The sequence below is a fragment of the Glycine soja genome, chromosome 8 (assembly GCF_004193775.1).
Source record: "Glycine soja cultivar W05 chromosome 8, ASM419377v2, whole genome shotgun sequence".
Taxonomy (NCBI): Eukaryota; Viridiplantae; Streptophyta; class Magnoliopsida; order Fabales; family Fabaceae; genus Glycine; species Glycine soja.
In genome coordinates this window covers 17,241,939-17,254,723 of record NC_041009.1, presented here as the reverse complement: position 1 = coordinate 17,254,723, position 12,785 = coordinate 17,241,939, and the positions used below count along the sequence as shown (strand labels likewise).

Sequence of the window (12,785 nt, the reverse complement as noted above, 5' to 3'; positions counted from 1 at the left end):
AAATATTAAATTTCTAATTAGTTTTATTTTATTTTAAATTTAAAATATAAGAATACATTAAAACTATAAGTTTTATTTAAACAATTTTACTATATTTTAATTGAAGCTTAGGAGTAAAGGTATGCATTAATGGGAGGATGAACAAGAATTAATAATTAATGTGGTCCAAGGCTTTAAATAGTGGTACATGTACAATATAAGAGAGGGAGGAAGTGGAACACAAAACTGTAAACCTATAACCCCACAAGAAAAAGAAGAAGAAAGAAAGTTGAAGTGGTTTGAGTTAGCTGAGAAGAGGGTGCTCCATTAAGGGCCACTCTCATCAAACACTTTGATCATCAAATCCATTTAAGTGAATTGGTTGAATCTGCCAAAACGGGTCTCCCTCTGTGGATGCTTGGTTTGGGTGCGGACCTCTTGTGGGCCGACATGAACCGTCTCCTCGCCTTTCTCTTCCACCAGGTAATTATGTGTTTGGAAACTCGTTGAAAATGAAAGAATCACGTTTGAGACGCACAAGTTATAACTGGTAGTAACCTATCTTAATTGGCAAAACATCATGTATGCTAACTAGCTTCTTTATATTTATTTGTTTATTTTTCTTTGCTTAGGGAGTGTTGGATGAGCAATTCTTGCAGCTTCAGCAGCTGCAGGATGAGACCTCCCCAAACTTCGTCTCCGAGGTTGTCAACATTTATTTCCACGAATCCGAAAAGCTTCTCAGAAATCTCAGAGCTTTGCTGTAATCACTCTCTTCTTCTTCTTCTTCCTATATTTTCCTTCATTAATAATTAGCATTTTGAATTCTCTTTCATCATATACTATATTACTATTATGAGGAAGGATTCACTTACTTCTAAGTGTTATTGTGAGGAAGGATCCACTAGTATTATTGTGTTACGTTACTACTAGCTAGCTAGTACTATTTTGTAGCTATTATTATTATTATTATTATTATTACAAATTAATAAATGATGATGGGTTTGGTTTGACTGATGCTACTATAATGAATGCAGGATGGAGAAGGAGTTTTCGGACTATAAGAAAATGGGGATCCATTTGAATCAGTTCATGGGTAGCAGTTCCAGTATTGGCGCCAAGAGAGTTAGAAATGTTTGCGTTGCCTTTCGTGCCGCTACTGAACAGAATAACCGTGCTGGGTAAGTTCCATTTGCCAAACTCCCTCTAAATTCATGCATCTTTTTTTACTCCCTAACCCTCCAACGCCACTACCCTTTTTTCCATTTCTCCTAATCATGTCATACTTTATCCATTTATTGCAAATATTCCTTTTTGCTACTGTATGTTTATATTCTCACGTTCTAATACTTGGAAACTTGTCTTTATTATAATGCCTCCATCATATTTAAAATATTATATTTCTAGTTACATGATGCATATCTGATTTTGAAAGAACACTATCATAATTAATGGTCTAGTTTATTTAAATTTATTTATTTTAATAAAATAAGTAATTTTTTATTTTTTAATCTGTTTGTCTAAATTGTTTGACTTAAAAAAAAACAGTTTTTATTTATTTATTTTGATTAATAAACCCTATCTACTTATTAAATAAGTGTTATTTTTAAAAAAGCATTTATTTTAAAATTACTTATTATAATATTAAACAAACTCAGCCATTATGTAGTGAAAAAATGATACTTGTAGTATTTAAGTAGCATTGTGTTTATATTTTGTTTCTATTTGTTCATTGTTATTGCCAAGTTCTACCTAACAGCTATTATATATATTTAATCTTTGATCCGATTGCAGTTGCTTGCGAGCGTTGGAGATGCTGGAGCATGAATATTGCTATCTCAAGAACAAATTGCACGAATTGTTCCAAGTAAAGTTGCACTGTACCATGTTAGAGTAGCTGGCTATATTCCGAGCTTTATTAAATTCATACTGATTTTGTTAACGGGCGTAATAAAGGATAAAGATACTCAGTAAAAGAAAATTAAATGCGTATCCTAAATAGTTTCAATTACTTAAAAACAAATTCTAAATACTTCTATATGATAATTTTTAAATGAAAATGTTCTATTTTTTTAGATATATACTAGTATTATGAAAGATATATAGCTAGGAGTCAATTTTTGAGACCTTAATTAACTATGTTTATTATTTGGTAATGAGCAGATTGAACAGCAACGTGCTTTGGCCGCAGGAGTAAGGTACCCGGTGCAGAATTAACAAAGCAATGCAATGCAAGGAAATGAAATGATGATGAAAAAATATTTTTAGGATTTGTTTGCTATTTTGCTTTGTGTTCATTTCTGGTTTCGTAAGGCTAAGGGCACGTATCTCCGGTTATAGACAAGCCAAGCGATACCCAGCTTTTGTGCTTTGTTGTGTAGGGAATAGAAAAAAGGGATCAACGCCTCTGGCTTTGTGGATTCTCTAGTGTACTACGTAGTGCCATCATGCTCTTCCTTACAGTATGCTTCGCTGTAACCCTGTTCACTTTTTTTAACTAAAGTGGATCAAATCTATTAAAAGTTGGTGGTGTTTCGATTTTTACTATTCGCAGAAATTATGTCGTCTTTGTATTTTAGCTAGAGTTAGAGAAATGGAATTGGAATTCGAATAGGAATGATAAAAGGTTGGGAAGGAAATGCATGGAACAAAACAAGTACTAACCATTATTTTAAGGGCGCCAAATAAAGAATTCAAAGGGGAATTTATTAAAAAAATATTATTAATGTATTGTTATTCTCAATACATTTTTAATGTAATGCTTAGTAAAAATATTATTTATTAATTCCTTAATCAGGTACTTGATTATAAGAAGAAAAAAATTGGAGATCCTAATCCCATTAAGAATCAAGACCAAGTTAATCGGTGGAAAACATGAAAATAAAGGGTTAATAAAAAAATGCATGTTTTAATTAGTAATGTAGAAAGAGAACAGAGAGTTGGGATTTTTTTTAACTTGGACAAGAAATTGAATTGGACTGTTTTTCTGGTACATTTAAATTAAATTCGGTTAGACTATAAAATACATTTATTTGAAGAGTAACCTATTTTTTGTAACTTGGTGTAAGACAAGTTTAATTTCAACCAACTGTTCAGCTAGCAAACTAATTACGCATAACTTTTAAGAGTGGGTTGGAATAAACATGATTTTAAATACATGTGTGTAACTTTTGTAAAGTAAAAGTAATTTTGGAACTTTTTACCATTTTCGTGAGGAAAATGAACCACATACGAAAGGTAAAAGAATGACAGGAGAAGTAGAAAGAATCGTCACTTTTCTTGTTCATTATCATCAAATAAAAAAATGCTTCTCTTCTTTTAAGTTTTACCTGATTTTTTTTATACAAATATATTATGAGCCTCGTTAGAATGGAAGAACAAGGAAACAAACAAGAAACGAACTTCATGCACCAATAATTTCCCTGCGCATTCCAAATAAAGGCTACATTCGAATATAGTTTGACTCTTTTAAGTTCGTAAAAATTGAACAAAAAAGTTATGCATTCAAATTTAAATACGGATAAAGATGCATGCCCAAAGTTTTCTTTTTTTTTACTACATTTATTTCATTTATAACACTTAAACTTAAGATCTTAAAACATTTGAATGTAATTTCAGCTCATATACCAACCTCATATTGGTTTTTATTTTTAATGTACTGAGAAATCTATTGAAGACTCTCTAAAATTGCGGAAAATAAAAAGGAAAAAGCAGAATTAGTAAAGGAGTTGTAAAGAATAACGTCACAATCTTGGGAGATTGATGAGTTAAGGATGATTTGTCACAAATAATAGAATTTTTTTATAAAAATCCAAGGTTTCACACAAGAATCAAGAGAGACATTCTCTTAACTATGTCTAATATGAAAATTTAATAAAAATTGTCAACAAAATTATTTAAGGAATCTATTTATATCTTTCACTAATAATCCTAGATTAGGCCCAAGGCCCAATAAGTAATCTAATGATTAAAAGACTTAAAAATAACAATAAAAAGGTAGCAATCCATTACAAAAGCCCAAAAATATAATTAAAAACGAAAATAAATTTTATTCTAAAAGTTGGCTAAAATAAATGAACTTCACTTCTTCTTCTCCTTCTTTCCTTCAGAGAATTTAGTCTCTTTGCTAAACTCTTGTTGAAATTTTTTACTCTTTACTCAAGTGATTGGTCTATCCATATTGAACTCACCTAAGTCAAACTCTTCCTCCTTGGATAGTCATCTATCATACCCTCTTTCTTGGAAAGAATTTTCCCTCGAATTGATGTCAAAGATATCTACATCACAAAGAGTCAAGTTAGTAACATTAAAAGTGTTGCTCACACTATAGTCTAGTGGTAAAACAATTTTATATGCACTATAGTTGATGCGCTTTAAAACTTAGAAGGGACCATCTCCCTCTTCTTGAGGTTTAGATTTTCTTTTGAAAGTAAACCTATTCTTCCTCAAGTGAATCAAAATCCAATCATCCGGTTTGATAATCATTTTCTTTCTCCCCTTATTGGAATATCTAGCATATTGTTCAATTTTTTTTCTCAATTTGTGTTTTCTCCTTTTCATGCAAACTCTTAACAAAATTGGCTTTAGAAAGCTCATCCTTATTCATCATAGCAGAAGTATTATGCAAAGGTAACAAATTAAGAGGAAACAATGGACTAGAACAGTAAACTACCTCAAAAGGAGAATAAGTAGTAGAGTTTAGTGTCCTATTATAAGAAAATTTAGCATGGGGTAGGCATTCTTCCCAAGCTTTCAAATTCTTACCTACCATGTACCTTAGAAGTTGAAATAAGGTTTGATTTACCAGATGACAGGCATAGCACATGGGCTCAAGATTTCTCTCACCCAACCTTTTTCCATCAAGCTCTCCACTTGCCTTTGGATCTCTTTTGTCCCTTTCAGATTGCTTCTATATGTTGACTTATTTGGTAAGGAAGCTCCTGGAATGAGATCAATTTGGTGCTCTATCCCTCTCAAAGAAGGTAACCCATAAGGGGTGTCTTTGGAAAAGACATCCCCAAACTCCTTTAGTAATTCTTCCACACCTATAGGCAAAGAACTAGCAACAGAAAACAAACAATAATCATGGGGCATTAGTAAATACATAGGTTGCCTAGCTAGCATCACTCTCTTCACCTCTTTTTCTCTCACGAACAAGCTCTGTATTTTTCTCTCTTGATTTTCATCTTTTTTTTAGTTTTACTCTTTTTTTATCTCCACTCTTTTTTTTTCTTTTCTCTCAGTTCATGTTTCTCTCTATTTTCATCAATTTTATTTTTCTCTTATTTTCTCTCTTGTTCTCTTTTCACTCTCATTTTTATTTGATCCTCACAAACCTCACTTGGAGACAAAGGTTTAAGGGTAACATTTTGCCCTTTATGTACAAATGAAAATTTGTTTGTGACATCATTGTGGACAACATCCCTATCGTACTACCAAGGCCTTCCAAGTAAGAGATGACTAGCTCCATAGGGACTACATCAAATAGTATTTCATCAACATATTTTCCAATGGAAAAGCATATCAAAACTTGTCTATCTACAGCTAGCTCCTCATTCTCACTCAACCATTGTAGTTTGTAAGGCTTAGGGTGAGGGAAAGTTTCCAAAGCAAGTTTTTCAATCAATCTTTGGCTAGCTACATTAGTACAACTAACCTCATCAATAATCAAAGAACATATTTTCCTCATGACCATGCACCTACTATGAAAAATGTTCTCCCTTTGAGTTTCATCCCTATCCTTACACACACTCCCCATTAACCTCCTAACCATCAAAAGATAACTTTCGAGGGGCTGTACATCACATTCACTTTTACTCTCACTATAAGAACTAGAAGAAGATGCACTAGTGATATCCTTATTACCCAGCACAACCATAGTCCTTTTGTTAGGACATTGGGAGGTAATATGACCCTTTCCCAAACACTTAAAACATTTAATAGAACTCGCCTTTGAAGAAATGGGAGTAGGGTTAGAATTATTTTTACCAAGGGCAACACCTTTTTTCATGAGATTTGAATGAAGACCCTCCCTCCTTCTTGAATGTCTCCTTATCTTTCCAAGTTGAAGAGCCATAGGGGGACTTCTTGTATGTTTGCTTCCTCTTTAATTGTTGTTCCACCTTGATAGCTTAATGAATGAGATCCTCCAAAGAGGCATAGTGGTGCAACTCTACAATGTCTTGGATCTCCCTATTAAGACCATGCAAAAACCTTGCCATGGTGGCCTCTTGAGACCTCTCAATTTGAGCCCTAATCAAGGAAATCTCCATCTCTTTGTAATACTCAGCCACACTCATATTTCCTTGAATTAGTCTTTGGAGCTTGTTGTGAAGGTCTCTCCCATAATAAGACAACACAAATCTCTCTCTCAAAACTCTTTTCATGTATTGCCAAGTATCAATTAACAACCTTCTCATTCTCTCAACATCATTCCTCACTTGATTCCACCACACTAAGGCATATCCTTCAAACTCCAGGGAGGCCAATTTGATCTTTTTCTCTTCATTGTAGTTGTAGCAAGCAAAGACTTACTCGACCTTCATTTCGCACTCAAGATACACTTCTAGATCATAAATCCCTTTAAAAGTAGGGATCTTCACCTTCACTCCCTCAATCCCTTCCTTTCTTAGTCTACCTCCATATCTTTTATGATTTCTTCTCTCTCTATACATCTCGTTCCTCCTTCCTCCTTCATCCTCTTCATACCCCTCATCTTCTCCATGAGAAGAATTAGATGATCTTACCACTCTTCTTCGCTCTATATTTTCAATCCTCACACTAAAAGCTTTAATACTTTTGTGTATTCTTCCCAAACTTTCTTCATTCTCCTTTCTCATTCTCTCCATCCTTTCTTCATCTTCATAACTCATTCTTCTCATTTGCTCATCAAGTTTAATCATCTCCGTCATGAGCCTTGCGATTTTTAGAGATGGTGGAGTAGCATCTCCACTTGTAGAAGTCATACCTACAAGAAAAGTTAGTGCACAAGTAAAAAATAGAATAGGACCTCACCACTTAACTTAGTGTTTCACTTAAGTTCACTCATGTATCACACTTTCAAGGCTTTTTATTCTTTTATAATATGCACTATTACCTTTTACCACTCTTGCTTCTTTTCAGTTCTTATGCAGAACCTTCAAGCTCAAAATCAAGAAGTATTCAATATGAAATATGTCACAAATCAAAACTCAACTCAAGAAGCCAAGAAAAGAAATACTCTAAGATAAAACTAAGGAATTTTTAAGACAAACAAAAATAATGAAAGGAATGCTCAAAAGGAATGCTCAAAAGGAATGCCAAGAAAGACAAACTAAAAGACTCCATAATGAATAAAAGAATTGTCCAAGAATTGAACTATACTAGATGTAAATAATCAACAAGATACATTTTTTTGGGAAATAGAAGTATGCAAAAACAAGAAAGACTCTAAATGTAGATTTTGTTTTTTGTGTTTTTTTTAACTCTACACTTTTTTTTGGCACACCATTCAAATTTGAATGCAAATATGTGATTGGGAAAATCCAAATCTAGATTGTAACAGAATTTTGCCTCCAAATCTGAAAACTGGATTTTTTTTTTCTTTTTTTTTTTACTTCTTGCTTTCCTTTTTTTTACACGAATTTTATGACTATATTTATAAATAAAAAAAGAAGTTAAAAAGATATTGATATTAGATATAGTTCAGAAAAGAAAATAGACTCAAAGAAACAAAACAAAGGAAGATAAAATAATAATATAGAATTAAACAAAAACAAACAAATGACAACACACCTGAAATAGAAAACAAAAAGGATAGATAATGTCACCAAAGTGTTTAAGGAGTCTATTTATAACTCCTACTAATAATCCTAAATTAGGCCCAAGATCCAATAATTAATCTAATAATTAAAAGATTTGAAAATAACAATAAAAAGGTAGTAGCCCAATACAAGTCTAAAAGTAGATCCAAAAATATAATTAAAAACAAAAATAAATCTTATTCTAAAAGTTGATTAAAATAAATAAATTTTACTTCTTCTTTTCCTTCATGAAAGAATTTAGTCTTTTGCTAAACTTTTCTTGAAATCTCTCCACCTAGGTCAAACTCTTCCTCCTTTTTCCTTGGGTAGATAGTTAGTATATATATTCTTGGTTAGTTCCATAGGCAATAAATTTGAAATACAAGATATGAGATGTGTAGTTCGTTTGGGGAATTGGATTTTTTTTAGGAAACAAACATTAAAAAAAAAACAATTTAGCTAGATGGTGCAGCATGACAAGTATTTAACATGCAGGGATTGTTTCATTGAGATAGGATGTAGGATACGTCAACCTAAATGATACTATGTGAATATTTTTTGTAATAACTTTTGACATCAATTATATTTATAATTGATATGTAAAAAAAAATTATATTAATTATATTTATAATTGATTTAAAAACGTATGAAGTTCACAAAAAATAATACTGGGGATGACATTTTCTGTTATTAGACAGAAATAACTAAATATAAAATATCATTCAGGAAAGTATCTCCTGCATCTCATGCGACCGAAACAATCTTTGCAAGATAAACACCTCACATACATTTTTTTATTATTATTATTAGTTTTGTAAAAAAAAAAAAAAAAAAGTTTGGGAATTGAATCCGGTCTGATGCAAAGAAACTAAGAATTTACATCTTTATCTATCTATCTACACGAGATGCGAGAACTCTGGTCACACCAATCCCAGTTGCAGTTGGGTACAAAAGGCCAAAGGTATGTACCGCAGGAAGCTAGGATAGGAATAGAACTTGTTCTTTTCTATTCTTTTTTTTCCTCTCTCTCTCTCTCTCTAGCTCGTAAGAGAGGGATAGGTTCAAGTACCAAACAAGGCAAGTGAGATGCAATAGGTTGCATTGCATTGTGATTGTATTTCGTGGCTTCCCAAAGCCCTTTTCGCTTCTTTCTATCAAACAGTTCGAGAATGCCACTCTGCAAGAGAATCTATTCGGCCAAAAGTCCAAAGCCACTGCACTGTCTCTACATATACACATACCAATTTAAATATACGGTGACGTTGTTACATATACACAGAGTATTTAAAATTTAAATATATGGTGACGTTGTTACGTATAATTGGTTCATTGGGTCAGATAGGACTTAGGAGCTGAGTAAAGACGTGACTCTTATCGTTTTCGGTACTAGCTAGCCACATGAAAGCATTTGACAAACTATTGAATGGAGTCAGTGGACCGAACACTGATCGAACTTTGATCGGTGTTATGTTAGTTTTTAGTCAAATCGTTTACCCAAGTGATGCCAACTAACTTGACTGCTTAATTAAGAATACCTGCCTAGCTAGTTCAGTCCAAATGGACCACTAGATTTCATTTTTAGCTCAACACTGTAAAAAATGTATTGCATTTTCCAACAACAACAACCTAAGTACATCTCTTGCCATTTTACCAATAGTAAATTGGTATTAAAATAAAGTGTAAAAATGTGAGTCTTACCCATCATTTTACTCTTCATTTATCTCATTTTTTATTCTCTCTTTTTTTTTATTATTGCAAATGAACACATCCTACACACTATCATCATTCAGTTCAAGTGGTCAACTTTCTTTTCTCTTTTATATATATTTCAATTTAAATCACAATGTATATTTACCAAAAAAGTATAAACAAGTCACAACCCTATAAATTACATAATAAACAATATCAAAGAAATGGGACATATATACCAACATATAGTTAGGTCTACATGGAATTGGGCTTAGGTCCTTTAGTAAGTTCTTAGGTTTGACTATTTTGTATCAATGACGCAATCACAAATAATAATTAAAAAACAAAAAAAAATGTAACATTTGTAAAAATTCTAAGGTTTATTGCAAAAGTTTTAAAGTAAATAGTGTATTGATAGTGTAAAGAGAGACTTAATGTAATATTAATCATATATTATTTATATTAGTTTTCCATATTTCAGACCACAAGCATTTTATAATCTATACATAGACATCATTAATTTGAGTGAAATTGAGTTTAAGTTTTTTAAGTATGTTTTAGAATTCGAATTTGAATTTATCAATGAAAAAAATATAATTAGGAGTGGACATCCCAATATGATTTCTTGATTAGGTGCTGGCGTGATAAATTGTATGACTACATCACATAATAAAAAAATCTAAAAGTATTTAATAAAGAACATTTATCTAATATTGCATATGTTAAGGATGAGGGGTTAACATAATTGGGGTTTCTTTTCTTTTTGTGGTGACTTTACATGCATTTTTATATCAAAAAAATAATCAAAAGAGGTATTATAGGATACCTCATGCAGAGAACATATATTTAATTTCCTTGTCTTTTCCATACCAGCATTTGAACCCGATTCATTATGGATTATGGAAGTGACTTTCATCGGCTACCATACGTACCAGGAATGCCAGTAACCCTTTTATGAATCTGTTATTTTATAATATAAACAGCAAAATCTACGAGTCTTGCTAAAAAAATGTGGATCTTGCATGTATCTCTTTTGTTTTAATGTAAAATGTTCCATATGCATCTCTTATGGTGCTGCATTCAAAATTTTGGGCTACTAACGTTGAAACCAAGACGGGCCCTAACCCCAATAACAATAACAAAATAGAAACTGAAAAAAATAGTACATCATATAATTTAATTAGTATTATATATATATATATATATATATATATATATATATATATATATTGGTAGGCATTTTTTATTATTAATATAGAAAATATTATGTTTTGGTAAATATTAATATATAAAATATTGTAGTTTTAGAAAGATAGTTTGTTTTTCATGTTATAATCTAACAATAAAGGTATTAAATTTATAAGTACAGCTGCAATCTATTTTGAGTCTATATATAACTTTAACTAAAAGGTAAACTTAATATATTTATAATATGCACCTGTAAACAAAAATAAAAGTAAACCTACATTTATAACAATTTAATGATTTTGTTATCAGTAAAAGTATGTAGGGAAAATCGATGAAGAGAAAATATCCTTATTTTATAATAAAACAGCAAAATATTTATGGAATACTTAGTGGCAATTACCTTTAAGTAATTAAATTAAATTAAATTCAAGCATTTAATTTATTTAAATTTTAAAATATTTAATAAAGTAATATTAGTATGACAACAGAATGATTATAAATTCTACCATAATATTTTTCTCCCAATCCTCTTTAAATGTTGAATAAAAGTATTAAATATTTTTACCTTTTTACTATATTAAAAACATTTTTATTTTATTTAATATTTTCTATAATGCAACAAGAAGATTAAAAAATATATTATTGAAAAATACAACATTATTCTCGACGAGAAAAATCATCCTTGTTAGAAGCATTAGAATCTCTATCCAGAAGATAACAAAAAAATGTTACTGATAGCTAAAAAAGAGAGGTATTATATAATACCTCATTTGGGTTCAACAGCATCATCATCTTTTCCTCATCATCACCAAACAATAATAACACCACCACCACCATCCACGACTGGGATTCGAACCACAGTCATTTTGGAATTGTTGATCAACAATTGCCAAACGGGATAGGGAATCCGGTGTTGAGTTTGTGCATCTTTACCAATAAATATTGAACATTAAATTAGTCCCTGACTTTGTTTGACGCCAGAGGAATTTCTTTTGCCATCAAACGGGATAGGGAATATGTGTTGTGTATGTGAATCAAAGTGATAGTGAAAATACACAACTTTGGTCATTCAATCCCTGTATTCAGTTTTTCCTTCAAATACGCACATATTTTTAGATATTCTTTTGATTAAATTACGTGTTGAGATATATAATGCTATATCATACATGATTGTATCACAAAATTTAAAATAATATTACTCGACATGAACAATATAAAAGTAAAAGAGAGGTATTATACATCCAAGGGTACTCTATTGGCTTTTTCTTTCTTTTCTTTACCAGCATTCGAACCGGGTCCGCGATGACACTGTCTGACAACAATATCCATACAAACCGGAAAAAATGGCATTCTCATTTTGCACCTTGTATTTTAAATACAAGTAGCTGAATATATAGGAGGCTCTTGAAGATTTGAGATCCAAGCTTTGTTTAACGCCGAATGTATCTCTTTGATAGGTTCACATGTATCTCTTATTCTCTTATGATGTTTCCATTGATAATTTTAGGCCACTTATGGAGTGTAATAAATTGAGTGGATGATGGGCCCTAATCCAAATAGCAATCAACGAAACAAAATGGAGACTAGCAAAAAAAAAATCTACTATTTTTTTAGCTGCGCAATATATAGATATAAATTTTAAAAAATAATGTGAAAAGTTGGAATAAACGAAGAAAGAAAAGAAATTAAGGTGATAAGGTGTGACATTATAGGAGCCCGGTCACCTGCTGTTGAAATAAGATTGGTCCAATAAAAAAATAAAAAGTGAGACTTAAAATAAAAAGTTGAGAGAAACTTTTTTATTTTAAACAATAGAGTAATATTTGAGGCCTTTTAATCTATATGTCAGTTTTTTTACTTTAAAAAATAAAAACACATGTTGGTAGATTTAAAACTCAATCTTTAGTAGTTTAATCTTGAACTGACTATGTATTTAAAAAACAAAATAAAAAAACTTCAGGGTAGAAAAATTTGTAACCAAACAATTGACTTACATTTCATTTTATAATATTTTACAATGAAATTATAAATATCTCCTTTGAAGGTTTATTATACTAAAATTAAATAAGATTATTATAAGTTATTTTGGTTTGATTCGTAGAAATTAAAAATTATACCAGAAGGTTTGTAATAATCCACATATTCTAC

The 12,785-nt window shown here is 31.0% G+C and overlaps 1 protein-coding gene across 1 annotated transcript; it reads left to right on the top strand.

The window, feature by feature from the left end:
* The first annotated feature begins 197 nt into the window (after positions 1 to 197).
* On the top strand, positions 198 to 2,526 carry LOC114424459 (pseudo histidine-containing phosphotransfer protein 6-like). Its single transcript, XM_028391308.1, has 5 exons — positions 198 to 462; positions 612 to 742; positions 1,017 to 1,160; positions 1,774 to 1,846; positions 2,143 to 2,526. Exons 1-5 carry the CDS (start codon positions 394 to 396, stop codon positions 2,194 to 2,196), a joined length of 471 nt encoding a protein of 156 aa, XP_028247109.1. The 5' UTR covers positions 198 to 393; the 3' UTR covers positions 2,197 to 2,526.
* The last annotated feature ends 10,259 nt before the right edge of the window (positions 2,527 to 12,785 follow it).